Source organism: Sarcophilus harrisii, chromosome 1, assembly GCF_902635505.1.
Source record: "Sarcophilus harrisii chromosome 1, mSarHar1.11, whole genome shotgun sequence".
Classification (NCBI taxonomy): Eukaryota; Metazoa; Chordata; class Mammalia; order Dasyuromorphia; family Dasyuridae; genus Sarcophilus; species Sarcophilus harrisii.
In genome coordinates, this window is record NC_045426.1 from 647,830,536 (window position 1) to 647,847,660 (window position 17,125).

The 17,125-nt window shown below is 41.0% G+C and overlaps 1 protein-coding gene across 2 annotated transcripts in view; it reads left to right on the top strand.

Moving 5' to 3' along the window:
* The window catches only part of CARM1 (coactivator associated arginine methyltransferase 1), a 51,255-nt gene that overhangs the window by 18,354 nt on the left and 15,776 nt on the right, over window positions 1–17,125 (top strand). For both annotated transcript variants that reach the window (XM_031947547.1, XM_031947548.1), the window contains exons 2-6: window positions 5,972–6,097; window positions 6,423–6,529; window positions 7,442–7,546; window positions 12,086–12,196; window positions 13,380–13,557. In XM_031947547.1, the coding sequence (XP_031803407.1) occupies window positions 5,972–6,097; window positions 6,423–6,529; window positions 7,442–7,546; window positions 12,086–12,196; window positions 13,380–13,557 (627 nt within the window). The remainder of the gene's footprint in view (window positions 1–5,971; window positions 6,098–6,422; window positions 6,530–7,441; window positions 7,547–12,085; window positions 12,197–13,379; window positions 13,558–17,125) is intronic.

The following is a 17,125-nucleotide window of genomic DNA, read 5'->3' on the forward strand; positions in this document are numbered from 1 at the left end:
TATTTCCCTTTTGTCTTCCCGAGCCTGGAGGCGGAGAGTGAAGGGGGGATGGGGGTGGGGGGAGTAGGAGAAGGCGGCCAGGAACTTCTGGAGGGTCTCCTGGCCCCTTGGCTCTCCTACTCCCAGGGCTCAGAAAGATAAATGGCAGGGTGAGAACAGTATTTCTTTGGCCAGAAGGATATTAGCCTGTGCTTAGCCAAGGCCAAGGCACCTGAGCCTCCAGGTGCCCTCCCTTTGTAGGCACTTGGGGTTGTAACAAAAGCTATTTCAGCCCAATTCTGTGATCTGTTTTCCACTGTGCCCCATCCCTTGAAATCAGGAAGTCACAAGGATCACGGTTTCTGACTTGACATTGCCCGGCAGGTAGCATCCCACTTGGGGTGCTCTTAGTACCATGGTACTTTGGTGTTATTTGCAAAGAACTGTAAATTACAGGGTGGGGTCAATTCTTTGTATGGGGTGGGGGGTGAGGGGAGGTACAGAAGCGAAGGCAGAGTTGGTGACTAAAGGATGAGAAGCAGGTTTTGTTTCCCAAGCTTAATAAAAGCACCTTGAATGCAGTGCCTAGGACCAAGGTCTCACTGATCCCATCTCCCAGTGAAGTAACAGAGTGCTGATGCACCACTCCTCCTGCCCTGTCTCCCCTCTCCTACCATTAGTCCTTTTGCTAAATGCTCTGGTCCCTTCTGGGTCATGGTGGCTTTTGAGGACAGTTATTCAGATCTTCTTGTCTGCAGGTGCAAAAGAACTAGCTGAGTAGGAATACCAGAAGAGAGCAGGCTGCATTTTTGTTAAGGATAAAACTACAGTATATTGGAAAAGAAACTACTTAGTTACAAACACTTGAATGATTAGCAAAGTAGTAGCAGAAAGGGAAAGAATATGGAGGTTTCCCCCAATTCATAGATGATAACAATGTACAAGACTTATATTTTGCTTTTCTTTTAAAATAAAAGCAAAACTAACTAACCCTCATACACTGTGTCAGTCTTCTTAAAAGACTTTGTTCATTTCTTAGATGGCATAGTTTAAAAGTTGAGAGAACTTGGAAAAGAGTTCAGAAGAAAAGAACAAATGCTAAACATGTTGGGAAGGGCTACCTGAAGAAGAGGCCACAGAAATAAAATGCCTTCTCCTGGAAAAGAGAAGGCTGGAAATGACTTAATAGTGTTCACTTTTATTACAGAAAACCTTTCTTTGAGGCTTTCTTTACTAAGGATAGAACCAAAAGTATTTAATTATAACAGATTTATATTAATTTTAAGGTTTGGAATTTAATCCTGATATTAAGTGATAGGCTTTATTCAGGATTCTTGATGAAACTGCTTTTTTCTGATACTTTTTTTATATAGGAAGGACAATTTAAGGTTTTTCAATACAGCTATGCCTACAAGGGGGAGAGTTTAGGCAGTCTTTTCAGCTTCTTTCGGATTTGATTAGTCTAGAATTCTTTCCTGTATAGACACCAGGAAATAGGGAGTCAGCACCAGACTTTTTAGTACTTAAACTGTCATTTTCTCCAAGTTAGAGGACCAAATAAACCCAAATAGAAAGGTCTGGGGCTGCTGAAGAACGAGGACCCTTTGTGAGCCTTTGCCAAAGAAGGGTCATCTTAAGCTGAGCCAGGAGATAGTCTGGCTCTCTAGCAACAGAGGAGAAAGGATGAGATGCCAAGTCCCTTCCTCTCTTCATGGTCCTCTCTTCTCTCCAGGGAGAGGACTAAATCCAGAGAATTAGTAAGGTTCTAGTAGTCAACTTTTATCAGAGACCTAGCTCTTTAATATCTTGGGGGTAAGGTTCAGCTTTTCTTCTCTCTTTTCCCTGATGGAGGAGTATTTTCTTCTGGAAAGTGGTAGTTTGATTTTCTTCCCCGCTCCTAGGAACTTGAGAAAAGGTTTCTTTATTGGATTAGAACTTTTTTTCCTCTCAAGTATCAAGAGATAAATAGCTTGTTTTGTCTGGAAGCTATAGTTATTTTTCCTGCTACAAAGATTTATCCTGGAGATGGAGCTCTAGAATAGGCAGCTTTTCTTTCCTTCATCTTTCTCCCACCCATCTGGCAAGTATTGCTTCTTCTCAGAAGAAATCCCAGAAGAACATTTCAGTTGAATAATTTGCTCTAAAGTCAGACACTTCCCTCAGACCTGTTTTGAACCTTGCTCTTCCTTTCAGCTTTATACTTGTGGACCTTACTCTTTGCTTTACTGCATCCTGTCTCAAGAAGTGTGGAAGATGAGGAGTGGAAAGAAACATCATATTAATTCCTCTTTGGTCTTCTGTCTTGATGGCAATGCAGTGTGGTAGACAGGGCCCTGGATTTATAATCAAAAGTATCTGGTCTTTCATATTCTGGCTTCAGGACTGATTAGTTCTGTGACTATGAAATGGAAGAAGGAAGGGAGGAAAGAAGAGAAGAAGGGAATTTATTAAGTCTTACTTAACTACATATAAATCACAGTGTCCTGGATACAAATGGAAAAACTAGTTGCTCACCTAGCTGTTGATGCCACAATGTCTTTGCCTGGGAATCAGCAAAGCCCACAGACTTCCCCTCAGCATCTTTCCACAGGAGAAGAGAATTCTTGCTCCCTGGGAGCTGAAGGGGTGTGGGGATAGACAAAAGTAGTAGGTTGTGTATGAACGTGTGAGCAATGTTCCTGAGGAGATGCAGGTTGGAACTGTGTGATCCAAGGGAACAACTTGGTTTTGGAAGAAGGGTGAAAGATTTAGCCCTGTAAATGGGAAATTATTCTTATCACCTGTCAGAATGCAATTTGACTATTCCTTCTAGTTAAATAAGAACTCTCCTTCCCGCTCCCCCCAGTGCGCCTTTCTGCTGGAATCAAAAGTCTGAAATGTCTTTCTACCTCAGTAATTCCTTTTGGTTCCAGCTTCTTGTTAAGCTGTCTCCTCCTGCAAACTGAGTACCTGAGCTTTTCTCTATAAGGACTCTGCAGACATGTTTGTGGCAGGGCCTGGAAACCTATTTTCTGTCTTCTTTTTTTTTTTTTTTTTTTTTTTAATTATTATTATAACTTTTTATTGACCGAACATATGCATGGGTAATTTTTTTTACAACATTATCCCTTGCATGGAGACCTATTTTCAAAGAGGCTTTGGCATTGTGCTTTCTGCACTATTCTAAGATGTATAGAACCCGAGACCTTTTTTTGTGTTGGAAGTACCAGAACTTGCATTTGATTAGTTGGATTACTTTGGTAAAGTAACATGCTTAGCAGCCCCTGAGGGAAACGGGAGGAGGGACAGAAAAGCAGTCTGTAAAATAGCCCAGCCCAGCCTCTTCCTCCAGAATGGCTCTCCCAGCCCCCACTCTCCACCAGGTTCTCCTTACCTCCTGCCAGGTTCTTCCAGTAGCCACTGAACTTACTTTGATCCTGATTTGGTGCTACAGAGGTACCATGGTGATCATCTGGTTCAACATACTTTTTATACTTGTTTGTTGTCTGGCTGCAAGTGATTTAGCTTGGCTGAGCCTCAGTTTTTCTCCTCTTCTCCCTAAGATGAGGATAATTTTCTTTCCTACCTGTTTCATAGGGTTGTATAAAGCAATTGACATCACTTAAAGGGTATTCCAGAAGTCTAAGAGCAGAAGTTTACAACTGCTCTAAGACTTTTGGGACACCCTTTATATGAAAGTGCTTTGCAAATTAGAAAATATTCTGCAGATGGAATATAACATCATTAATTGGTTTTGTGAACACATGCTATTAGGACATGCAATATTACAGGACCATTAATTTTATTGGAACAGTGTTATATACATCAACCATAAGTCAGATGATGCTACAGTAGTATTTTTTGGTTTTGTTACACAGTTTTGTGACTTGGGGATTGGTTATGATGTAGTAATGATGCTTTTCAATTCAAATAGCCTTTATTAGGTACCTTCTATATACCAGGTCATCTCCTAGGTAGAGGGAGGGAGGAGTTAGGATACAAAGGGAGTTCCCTCTAGGAGTTTACATTTTTTTGAGAAAGAGGCTTTGGTTGGGGCATGATGACATTTGGATCTGGCATTAAAGGTCCTCTCCAGTCTGTTCTATCTAGGTGAAGTTTTCTGGTTAATGCTCAGTCTCTCATCATTCTGGTACTTCAAATAATTTGTCAGTCAATTGATAAATATTGATTAAGCCCCTATCATATGCCAAGCTGAAGGAGTGCTACTCACTGTGTTTTAGGCAAAGAAGTGAGCAAAACTGAACCCTTGAGTGAAGTTAGCCATCTTGTACCCTGAAAGACCACTGGTTTTCCTTTCCATAAAAATTTGAGATTTTCACAATAATGCAATTGTTATATGGTTGTTGCTTGGGCCAAAATAACACCTGAAGTCCTGAGTCCTCATCCAAGACTAGCAGAACTGGCATGACTGGTGGTTTTTCTGGCTGCCTAGAGCCAGGGGACCTTCCCCTTCTTTTGCCAAAAGAACCACAATTACCACCATATTGAAACTTTGAGTAGAGGGTATTGGTTATTACATGCTCTTTCCTCATTCATGTTCCTGAGGTGTTTGTATACAATTTGATACTAAGTATCTACTGCTGTAAGAATAAACTGGAATGCAGTGTGAAGAAAGGATCCTGGAGTCTTGTAGGATTATAGCAGCAACTGTAGTGATGGATCAGGCCCACACCTTCTCACTTTTGTTTGGGCAAGATTGAGTGATCAGTGATGAGCAGCTTTCTTTAGCCCTGCAATAAGGAATTATCATTCACATGCAGCTATGTGGTGATCAGGTGTGATGCTGATATGCTGGCATCTTAGTCCCTTTGGCTACTGCCCTGAGGAGGAAAAGACATAATTCAGGCTCTTTTACCCAAGAACATAGAAGAAATCTTATGGTTAGAGCTCTGTACAGAGTCAGGCAGGCTGGGGTTCAAACTTAGCCTCAACAGCTTTGTGACATTGGGCTAATCATTTACATTTTCTGCCCTGGTTTCCTCATCCAAAAAATGGTGGTAGTAACAGCACCTACCTCGCAGCGTTGTTATGAAGATCAGATGAGATCTTGGGAAAGCTAGCTATTATAATCCCATCTCTTAGTTGGGTAAGATAGAGTTGCCTCTCCTCACCCAAGACTGACTTTTGATAACACCATTTGCTTTGACCTTCTCCCTGGAGGGCCCCCTGATATGGAGTAGCTCTCTGGTTTTTAATCCCTTGGAAGAGGCCTGTCATGCTGGTTTTCCTGATTTGGGATCAGGTGTTTGAGGAAGAATCTTGAATCCTCATAGTCCACAGATATTTTTCAAAACCAGGAGCAGGGGCCCGCTAGCTGAAAGTTCCATAATAGTGATGATGACAGTCTTGTCATTTTGGCCCAGACCCACCTTTTTCCTAATGTGAGGAACTCCAGGTGTTATTTCTTCCAGAGATGCACATTGTTGGCCCATCTGTAATTTGTAGTTTTGGGAATTTCCTCAGGGCACTGAGTGAGTGGGTGAGACTTGCCTTCCATCACCGAGAAGCATGTGGCAGAAGGTCTGGCTTCTAGGCTGGCCCTCCACATGCTGCATCCCAGCACACTCTCCTTGTTTTGGTGAACATCAGTGGGCACCGGCACCAGCTTCCTAGTGATCCATAACCCCAGCTCGGGCACATGTGCCCCCAGGTCACTGGTTTAGCTTTAAAGGACAGGTGGCTCTCCCGCCATTTTCATGATTCAGGTGAAGATTTTAGAGCACAAAGGGAGAAAGGGCTTATTCCAGGATTCACAGTGAACAAAGTATAAGGTCCTCATTTCCAGCCTGATAGTTCTAGGCACAGCACTTGGCACGTTGCAAATCAAGTGCAGCACTTTGCTGGGCCTAGTGGCTGAAGGAGGCACTGTGGACGTGCCAGAGAAACCCCAGGGAGTGCCTGTGGGTGGGCCCCATAGTGTGGGTGAGGGGGCAGCAGGTATCTCCGGCGCTCAGGTGTGTGCTCTGAGCCGCTGTCTTGTCATTCTTTCCAGATGAAGATGTGTGTGTGTTTAAGTGTTCCGTGTCCAGAGAAACAGAGTGCAGCCGAGTGGGGAAGCAGTCCTTCATCATCACCCTGGGGTGCAACAGCGTCCTCATACAGTTTGCAACACCCAACGGTAGGTCCCTCCTGGCCCCCCCGCCCCCCAGCAAGTCTTCGAGCTGAGGCAGCATAAATATTCCGATGCATCTGGAATTATGAAGATTTTGCCTTCATATAATATTCATGGATGGGAGTTTTTTTTTAATTTTGTGGTCAAGAACATTCTAAAATCTTATGGATATATTCTTTTTTCGTTAGCAGTGGTCTCCTGAAAGGTTTTTTCCCTTTCCGTTGGCAGGAGCCTATCCATTGTAGGCAGGCCATGGTCACTTTCTCCTGGTTTGCATTACCCCCCTCCCATGTGTGATCCCTTTTCTACATTAAGTTTTTACTTCTTTCAGATTTCTGTTCATTCTATAATATTCTGAAAACCTGTCGAGGTCACAACTTAGAGCGCTCCGTCTTCAGTGAGCGGACAGAAGAATCCTCTGCTGTGCAGTATTTCCAGGTGTGTTTTTCACTTGGCAGGATCTTCCTGGTACTTCCAAAGGGAGGGCCCAGGTGTAGGAAAAGGTTTTGCTCAGTTAAAACTGGACAACCATAGAGGAGAGTCATTTAGGCCTTGGCTGTCTCTGTGTCAATCCTCCTCCGCCCCTACCCCAGTCCTTACCCCAGCATTCAGTACTCCTGAGTGCTCAGTTCTCTTCCATCACAAAGCCCTTCCTGTGAATTATAGATAGGTTTATGTTTACTACCTACACTTGCAAGAGCTGGTCTGCTTAGTTTCAACAGCTCTAAAACTGGAAACTATCGTGTCTGTTTACTAATCAGTTTTGCAGTAACAAGGCTTTCTAGTTCATAGTCATAATACCACATAATTACCCATATCTCTTTTGGGGTTCCTCAGGTTCTCTGAAAACAGAACTCATATTATGATAGATCTGTTTTCTTATAGAAAGTGTACTGGTTCCAAATAGAAACCAGGCCTGGAATTTAGAAAAGGGGGTGCTTTGTAATGCTGGGGTCTGTAGTTGTCTATAATCTGTATGGTATCCTTGCCAGCTTCCTGACTTAAGAGGTCTGTTGCTTTTTCCTTCCTTTCCCCATGTGGCCTGGGATATGTTAGAGATTCCCCATCCTGGCCCTGATGAGATCCAGTTAGATTTAGCTGCGAAGAACAGTGAATAGAGCAGTCTGACCACCTTGTTTGTTAACAGGGATGGTTCAGCCTTGGTCCCCAGCATGACTTTCTGAGAAGTGATGCCCATGCTCCCTCCACCCTGGGCATGTTCCCATTGCTGAGCTCCTTCCATGGTTTGTTGGGGAGGAAGCAGGGGGTCTGACTGGGGAAGGCTGTGGTTGGTTGGGCTGACTGCACTGAGACTCGTCTGTTCACGACATTCTCTCTTGTGTGTTGTAGTTCTATGGCTACCTGTCACAGCAGCAGAACATGATGCAGGATTATGTACGGACAGGCACGTATCAGAGGGCCATCCTGCAGAACCACAGTGACTTCAAAGACAAGGTAAGAATCCACTCTTGGGAGCAAGCCGAGTTTTGGTCTGGAACAAAACCTGAAATCAGCTGAGGTGTTAAACCTGAATGCTGCTATTAGGGGGCCCAGGTAGGCCCATTTGAGCTGTATTTGAGAAAGAAGGGATGTCAGGGGAAGCTGGACAAGTGAGCAGGAATTAAGAGTGATAAAGTGACTTCAGAGAGTTCTCTCAATCTGGCCATTGTGATCTTTCACTCTCTAAGTTTCAGCTGTGGGGAGTTCATCCCTCCACCCCACCTCCTACCCCCAAACCCATCAATTCTGATTTGTTTTTAAATATCTTCATGAGATCAACATGAGCTCCATAGAAGCTTCCCTGGGGTCAGCTCCTGTGGTGTTTGTGTTGACACTGTGTGTCTGGCCTAGAAGCAGTAGCTAAATCAAACAGCTGATGTTTGAACTGTCCCCTATCCAAAACCCTCCCACCCTCTTCTGCTTGCTGCCATAGGCTCTTTAAACTCCCTGGGCCCACCACTGAAATTCCCTCTTACTTTTCTTCCATGTAGTGCTATTGCTGAACCTTGACTTTACATTTGGTTTTTGAAAAAGGATTTTTACTGGTGAGAGCTCTGGCTCTCTCTGGCTAAGCTAATTATAATGAGAAGTGCTGCTAATTTGATCTTTACTTTTGTTTGATGATAGGTCCGATCTGGAGCAACTAATGGGATTATACTTAGTTGTTGTTCATGAAAAACCACATTGCTTTCCAGCAGTTGCAAGATTCATCACCTTCCCTTAGACAAGTAATTTTCAAATATATGTAAGGAATCTGGACAGTGGGATCCAACCTATTTGCTTTAGGAATGCTTCTGTGTTTTTCATTGGTGTCACAGGCTTATCATTAATATATTCTATACTGTATGCAGGCTATAAGCTAGGCAGTCTTTGTAAATTCTAAATTAAAGACTGCCTTTCCTTCTGGAGGGAAAAAAGTAAATTCATATCTTTACTATGTCCTGGATCTAGAAGTGCATCAGGTCCTGAAAGACACAAGAGAAAACCGTGCTGAGAGGCATCTGCCATCCTGGGACTGGTATTCTGTCCCTGACCTTTTTCAGCAGTAGGGCAGGTGTTAGGACATTACTATTTTTTCGTTTATATCTGTTTTAGTAGATAATGGCCTTAGAGGCTTTGACCTTCTTGCCCCCTCTTTTGCTTTTTCTTTCCCTTTTTCCTCCTTCCTTCCCTTTTTTATCTTACTCCCTCCCCTGCCCCCCCTTCCGAGGCTACAAGTCTGTTTTTAGATTTTGTGACTATTTTCCAACATGGGTAATTAGTCAGGTACTGCTGCCTCCCTGAGGCTGACAGAGAAGAGAAATAAATACCTATGACTTTTCTGTAGAAATGTTTCTCTTTGTAGGATGAAATTTCATGTATTTTTCTCTAGAACCTATTGTATAAGCTTCCTGCTGAAAATAAAGTTAAAAATCCCCCAAAAAGGGGGAAAAAAAAGAAATCCCACAATCTCACTCAGTATTGGAAGTGATCTTAGAGGGCACTTAATCAACCCATATCTCCACAGAAACCCTCTTTACAAAATGTCCACCATGCTCAAAAGATTTCCATTGTCCATTTTTCCTTCGGAACACCGGTTGCCACCTGTTGTCACTCCTCCTACTTCTGAGGTTAAACAGAACAAATAGAATATTTCTTCTGCAGGATAATTCTTAAAATACTTGAATCGAGAGACTATTTTCTGTGCCCCCTCCCCACCTCTCCTTACCTAGTCTTCTCTCTCAGCTAAATAGATTTCCAAATACCTCACCATCCTCCTTGCCCTTCTTTGGGTGGGTTTCAGTTTGTCAATATTCTTCCCTAAAATGTACCTAGAACTGAACACAATTGTCTAGATGTTGACCAGGGCAGAATACAGTTAGTCTGGGACCTCCCTTGTCCTGGGAGATGTGTGTTTACAGGGGGAGCCTGAGAATTCCCAATCCCAGTGTTAAGATTTAAAGGTGGTATCTGCAAAATGAAATATCTAAATAGTAACACTTTAGAAAATTTGATACTGGAGATGAGCTCTTCAAGAGAAGCTTCAGCTATTTATTATCTCCTGATATGTAGAGAATTAAGATGAACAATATCATAGGTTTCCTTATGACATCACATAAGCCCTGTCATAGAAAAAAAAGTGGGGAAACAAAAGCAATACAATCAACATTAGAGGGAAAACATAAAACGGAAACATTTTTAATAACAAGTATCTCTAATAAATCCCCATTTGTCAAATATATGGAGAACTGAATCAAATGTATAAGAATGTATTTCCTCAATTGATAAAATGGTCAAAGAATACAAACAGGTAGTTTTCAGATGATGAAATCAAAGATATCTATAATCTGAAAAAAAATTGTTCTAAATCATTATTGGTTAGAAAAGTACAAATTAAGACAACTCTGAGGTACCACCTCATACCTATCAGATTGGCTCAATATAACAGAAAAGCAAAATGATAAAATATTGGAGACAATGTGGGAAAACTGGGACACCGATACATTATTGGTGGAGTTGGAATGGTGGAGATGCAACCTTTCTATAGAGCAATTTAGAACGATGGACAAAGGCCAATCAAACTATTCATATTTTTTGACCTAACAATACCACTACTAGCTCTATATCTCAAGGAAGTTTTAAAAAAGAAAAAAGGACCTGCATGTGCAAAGTTATTTATAGCAGCTCTTCTGTGGTGGCAAAGAATTGAAAATTGAGGGGGATGTCCATTAATCAGGAAGTAATTGACTAAGTTGTGGTTTATATGTGTAATGTCATACTACTAAATGCTATAAGAAGTGATGAGCAGGTAGGTTTCAGAAAAACCTGGGAAAATTTACATGATCTGATGCAAATGTGAAGTGAGTAGAACCAGGAGAACATCATATTATATTAATAGCAACATTGTACAATGATCAACTATCAATAACTTAGCTCTTTTCAATAATGCAATGATCCAAGATAATTTTAAATGACTCATGATGGGAAATGTTATCCACAACCAGAGAAAGAACTGATGTAATGTAGCAAAGCATACTATTTTTTCACTTTTAAATTTTTTTTCAGGTTTTTTTTTTCCTTTTGGTCAGTTTCTTTCCTTACAACCTAACTAATAGAAATGTTTTGCATGAAAGCACATATATAAACCTGTATCAAATTGCTTACTGTTTTAGAGAAGGGGGAAGAAAGGAGGGAGAAAATTTGGAATTCAAAAAAAAAATTTAATGAATATTTAAGTGTCTTTGCATATAATTAGAAAAAATAAAATACCATTTATAGAAAAAAAGAAAGAAAATGAAAACAGTATAGAAAGTAGATCCAGGATTCTCTCATAGCCTATATATAATATGGCAGCTCAATGGTGCACACATCCTGTAGCATCAGGCCTATAACTGGAGAAAACCAATGAATGGTTTTGGTGTAATATGATTTTGTGATCCCCTGATTTTAGGGGGAAGTACTGTTCTAACAATAAATCAGTAAATCCTAAATCTTCTGGTTTTGGCATCTGCTTCAGAGACTTTCAATACTCCCAATCTAAGAACAACAATCTGATTCTGAGTAGACCATTCCTCAATTCACTGCTGTCATAACCAAATTCTGGACACCCCTCCTTTGGGCCATAGAATTAGCAATGTCAATGATAGAAAACTGGATAAAGGGGTCTCCTCTCTCTTTAGACTGCTAGTTTCTTTTGTAATTTAATTTGCTTGTAATGGTATTACAATTACAATAAAACTTTGCCCATTGACTAGGAAAGAGTTCAAGCCTGCAAATTCTTTTGAGACACCTGATAACACTGGTCTGTGACACCAAACTTTTGGGATCCCCTTTCCCAACCTGAACACTTTAATATGTAGAAGAAGGAAGCCCATTGCTTACTATAAAATAATACCCTCAGTTATTCCCATGGCCAAAACTATATGGTGGTGCAAATTACAAACGGGCATCCTTTCTCTCCTCACCTGAATAGTTTTCTCACAACTATAATGCAGTCACTTTTAGGGAGAAGAAACATTTTATCCCCACAGAGTTGTTGGTCAAGTATCAGGACATTTGAGGGTAAAAAGAAAGCAATGTTAGGGGAAGAGGTTTTGCCCTGATGACTACAGACTTTCTGGGCAATCCTATGGTATCGCTACATCGCCGTCAGCTATGTACTATTAATCTTCTCAATCTGTCTACCTAGAAACAGGGAAAGACTTTGTTGATCCAGTCCAAGGTCAGACTTAATTTTTTGAGAAACTTATACATTTCAGATGTTTTGAGATCCTCACCTCATACCATCTTATTGGCTTGGTCTTAAGGGTCTGAAGTACATTATTGGTTTGCTAATATAACGTCTCACACTTGACCCCTCTTTGTCTTCTCTTAAAGCCTTTAATCTTTGCCAAATAACTAATGAGATTAAGGCAGTAGAAGGGTCTCAAGTTTGTGAATGGGATGAGGAGATTTCTTCTGGTTGTTCTTTCCATTGCTCTCCATGACTAACGGTGACTCTTTCTTATTTCTCAGATTGTCCTAGATGTGGGCTGTGGCTCGGGGATCCTGTCTTTTTTTGCTGCTCAGGCAGGCGCAAGGAAAGTCTATGCAGTGGAAGCAAGCACCATGGCTCAGCATGCTGAGGTCAGTGGGCCCCATGGCCAAGCATGCTTTTCCTTCCTTCCCCCTGTCCCCAGCCCTGTGGCAGCATGTACAGCCTTCAGTTAAGGCTGTAATCCAGAGAGTGAATGGAGCAAAGCACAAAGAGCTGGCTCATTCCCAGGTGATATTAAGGAGAAATCCAAATCCTGGCTTCCTCTGTGAACTTAGGAAATTCAGTACTTCCTGCCTCAGTTTATCTACCATTAAAATCAATAGGTAAATTTCTCTGCTTCTTAACTATGTTCTGAGGTTACTAGTGAGGTATGCTATTCATTTCTGAGGGAAAAGAGGAAGCTATAATGTAGTAACCAGAGTTAAGGATTTGGAGACAGAAAAACAGAGATAATTCCGTCTGGCTTTGCAATGTATTAGATCCACCTGGGTTCTTGCAAGTCACTTAACATATATCTGGTTTTCAGTTTCTTCTGTAATCTAAAGATTTTAGACTACATAAGCTCTAAGGTGCCTTTCAACTGCAAATGTTCTGATTGCATTGCCTTAGAATGTTTTCTTGTCATTGTGTTAGAAGCAGCTTTGAGTTTTGAATAGGCAATTTTATCAGTAATTCTACTTGCATGCATCCTTGACCTTCATAGTTTGATCACAGAAAGTAGTGTCCATTGTCCTCAACATTTTGTCAAACAAAATTAGTTTAAAGTCAGTGTAATTTTTTTTAATGTAAAAAAATATACAGCATAAAAAATTTTTTTGACGGGAAAAGTTCACAAAGTCAAATAAGTAATTAAACCAAGCACCATGTTTTCAACATGCTGAAATCAGTGAGCACGCCTTCTCTCATCCACCCCGTAGTCCCCAGCTCTGTGGCAGCCTATATGGCCTTCAGAGTTAAGGCTGTGTCCGGAGGGTGAATGGAGCTTTCTGGGGAGCACTCCCAGGTGATATTAGGAAGTTCAAGGTTATCACCATTTTTCATAGCTTGTACTAGCCTTTAAAAGATTTGAGCTCTGTTTCCTCTCACTTTGGCCTTGGTTGTCCAAGAAAGATGATTTTGGGCAAGCTGCTGGGCTCTGACTCCATGGGGTTCTCCTAGAGATGAAATCAGCAGTGAGACTTTAATGAAGCTCATTGGTCCAAGGAGATATTTCTCCATAAGACTGGTTTTTCCCTGATTTTTATCCCCAACTTTTTCCCCTCCCACCAATAGGTTTTAGTAAAGAGTAACAACCTCACAGACCGAATTGTGGTCATTCCTGGAAAGGTGGAAGAAATCTCACTTCCTGAGCAGGTGGACATAATTATTTCAGAGCCAATGGGCTACATGCTTTTCAATGAACGTATGTTGGAGAGCTACCTCCATGCCAAGAAGTACTTAAAGCCTAGTGGTAAGTAAAAGGGCTGGGTACAATGGGGTCTGTTGGCTGGATTTGTTTCCTGTGAGCAGTGGTCTAATCTCCTTTTCTCAGATGGCACTGCAGAACCGTGCAGAGAGCCATTTAGGGGTTCTTTGGGAATATAAAATAAATTCTGTTTCAGAAGGAGATATTTTGGAGTTTATTTTGTGGCTTTACACTTAATTTGATCTTATGTATATGGTAGGTGATAGCCTTATTCTTAGTTTCCAAGATCATACATAGGAGATCAGCTATATTAATTTGGTGTCTGTTAGTGGTGAATTCTAGAATTTAGGAAATTCTCTACACCAAGAAAGTCTCCGTCATTCAAGTTGAGTGTTCCTCCTTGACAGTTTAGTTTTTTGGGGGCTTTGGGAATTTTTTGTTTGTTTTTTATTATTTTTTTTGGGGGGGGAGGTTTCTCTTTCTCAGAAGAATAGCAGGATAAGAGCTGAGTAGGTGTAGCAGGAGGAAAAAGAATTGTGCTTTTTATTTCTTGTCATTACCTGCTTCTTAAGGTGAGGGATTTGAAATGTGTCTGCAGCCAATTTTCAGAGGAAGGTTATCAATGGATAGACAGACTCTGACTTCTTTTCTGTTCATAGCACACTGGGAGCATTGTGTTCATTTCTGGGTCCCACACTGGAGGAAAGAGTTGGCAAGCTAAGGATTTCAGAGAACACAACCATGGCTTTAAGTTTATACTATGTTAAAATCACTGAAGAAATTAGGGATGTTTGGTGTGGGAAAAAGAACAGTTGAGAGATGAGATGACATAGTTGCTGCTTTGAAAGATCTGAAGGCCTAAACTGTAGAACAGGGCAGAATCAGGAGCAGCCAGGGTTGAAGTGGGAGTGAGACAGATTTTGGGGTCCATATAAAGAAAAAAAATTAACAATTAAAACTATCCCAAAATATAATGGGCAACACTTCCAAAACCAGTGAACTCAAAATTTCAGAATTAGAAGAAACATTGGAGGTCATCTTGATCTGAAGAATTCATTCTATAATCTACTATAAGAATCTTTTCTTAAAGATCTCTGTTGGGAGGAAATTAACTGTCTCCCTGGGTGGCCCCATCCACCTTTGCACAGCTCTGATTGTTAGAAAGTTTTTCCTGACATCAAGCTTTATTTTGCCTCTTTGAAACTTCCTCCCATTGTTCTATGAGACCTAATAAAATAAATCTAAAACTTTCTCCCACATGACAGCTTTTCAAATGGCTGAAGACAGCAGTCATCATAACCTTCCAAAGTTTTCTCTAAGCTAAATATACCCATCCTTTCAACTGATACTCATATGGCATGATCTCAGCACCTTTCACCACCCTAGTGACTTTCCTCTAGACCCTTTCCAACATATCAGGCTTTCATAAAATGTGACACCTAGAACTCAACATGTGACACATGAGATGTGGCCTGACTAGGGCAGGGCACAGGGAGACTCAGACTCTCAAGTCTTTTAGCATGGCCTCAAATGGCATTGACATTTTTGATTGCCATATCGCACTTCGTCAGGGTTTGTTGTTCAGTTTCATTGCTACTTTTTGTTTTTTCCACATCTCTCTCCTCCTACTACTACTCATATTAAATCCTTTCCTATAACAGTCAGTCAAAACCATCCAGCTACCAACATCTTGCCAAAGTATGCTATCTTTGGGATCCATAGTCCCTCATCTCTCAGAATGAGAAGAATGAGCTGCATCTCACATTAACCTTGCAGTTCACCAAAGCCCATCAGTCTTTTTTGGACAAGCTTTTCTCTAGCCATGTCTCCTTCATCTTGTCCCCAGGAAGTTAGATTTTTTTTTAACCCAAGTATACTCGATTTATTAGATTCAACTCAACTATTTAACTTATCCATTTACTATCACAATGTTCCTCCAGTATGTTAGCTATCTAGCCTCACTTTGTGTCATCTTCAGGATTTGATAAATATGCCACCTGTGCCTCTCTCCAAAATTGTTGGCTAAGGCCAAAGCAGAGATGTATGGAGCACTCCACTAAAGACATTCCAAGTTGACATTGGAACTACTTCCTGGGGTAGACCCTTTTAACCATCTCCAAATCCATGTAACTATACTACTTTTTAGGCCAGGGGTCCTCAAACTTTTTAAATAGGGGGCCAGTCACTGTCCCTCAGACTGCTGGAGGGCCAGACTATAGTAAAAACAAAAACTTTGTTTTGTGGACCTTTAAATAAAGAAACTTCATAGCCCTGGGTGAGGGGGATAAACGTCCTCAGCTGCCGCATCTGCATCTGGCCCGCATGCTGTAGTTTGAGGACCCCTGGTGTAGGACATATCCCTCTCCATTAGTTCTACAAGAATACCACAGGAGACTTTAATAATAAAAATGTTTTATTGTATTAAATTTAATTTTATTTAATTTAAATATAAACAGTAATAATAATACTTTAATAAATCAGGCTTGACCAAGCTTTTAGCAATCCAGTAATCCTGTCAGAAAAGGAAATGAGATTAATGTGTCATGACTCATTCTTAATGTAGTCTTGCTGACTTTCTTTTTCTAGTACTCACTAAGCATTCTTTGAATAATAAATTCTAAAATTTTGCTAGGAATTGAAGTCAGACTCAGTGGCCTATATAGTCTGAAGAAGACTATTTCCCTTTTTTGAAATCAAAACATTCCCTCTTCATTCTTACAATATCTCTCATTCTTCAAGAGCTTTCAAATTTCACTTCTACGAATTCTTTCCTTAACTTGGATGTATAGTATCCTGGGGGCTGGAAACTTGAACTCATCAATGGCAACGAGATGTTCTCTGACTTGGTCCCTTTTAGTCTTGGGTTTCAACTTCTTATTTGCCATTTTTTTCTCCTTTCCAATTCAAAGATCATTGTCCTTGGCTAAGAATGCAAAGCAGAGTAAGATTTGTCCAGTCTCTTCTGGCATCCTCCTTTTCCTCTAATATTGCTGGGGGGAAAGAGATGATCCTTGATTTTTGCCATCACCCACCCACACACAACCCCTTCTGTGTTCATGAACTTTGAAATGCTTTTAACTGATCATAATCTTTCATCACTGGATCTTTCCCTCTACTTTCCAATCTATAACCCTGTCCTTTGTTCTCACCATGACTTTCAGTCCCTTCTTCCACCCATTCATTCTTTACTGGGTCATCACTCTGCACTAGCTACTCTCTTCTTCCTTCCATCTCTTGGACCGTTAGTAAACCATTTCAACTGCTTCCTCCTTCCTTTGACTGATTTGCCTAATCTTGGATTACTGCCACTACCCATTGCCTACAATCCTACTTCTCTGCCCCTGAGTAGAGGTAGAGTAAATCTGAATTGGTTGGTGTACTCTGTATGTGTATACCTTGGTCTCCTTGGCCAATTCCCCCATTTTTTCCTCATGAGAATTGTTACTCTTAGAATACTCTTAGACTTAGAATTTATGTCTTGAGAACTTTCCAGACCTCCCAGGAACTTCCCTGGTAGAAGTTCTCCTGTGGCCACAAACTCCAGGGTGTAGAGTGGTCACTTCTCTTAAAGGCTCCTAGCATTTTTATTTCAGTACCTATTGCCTTCCATGTT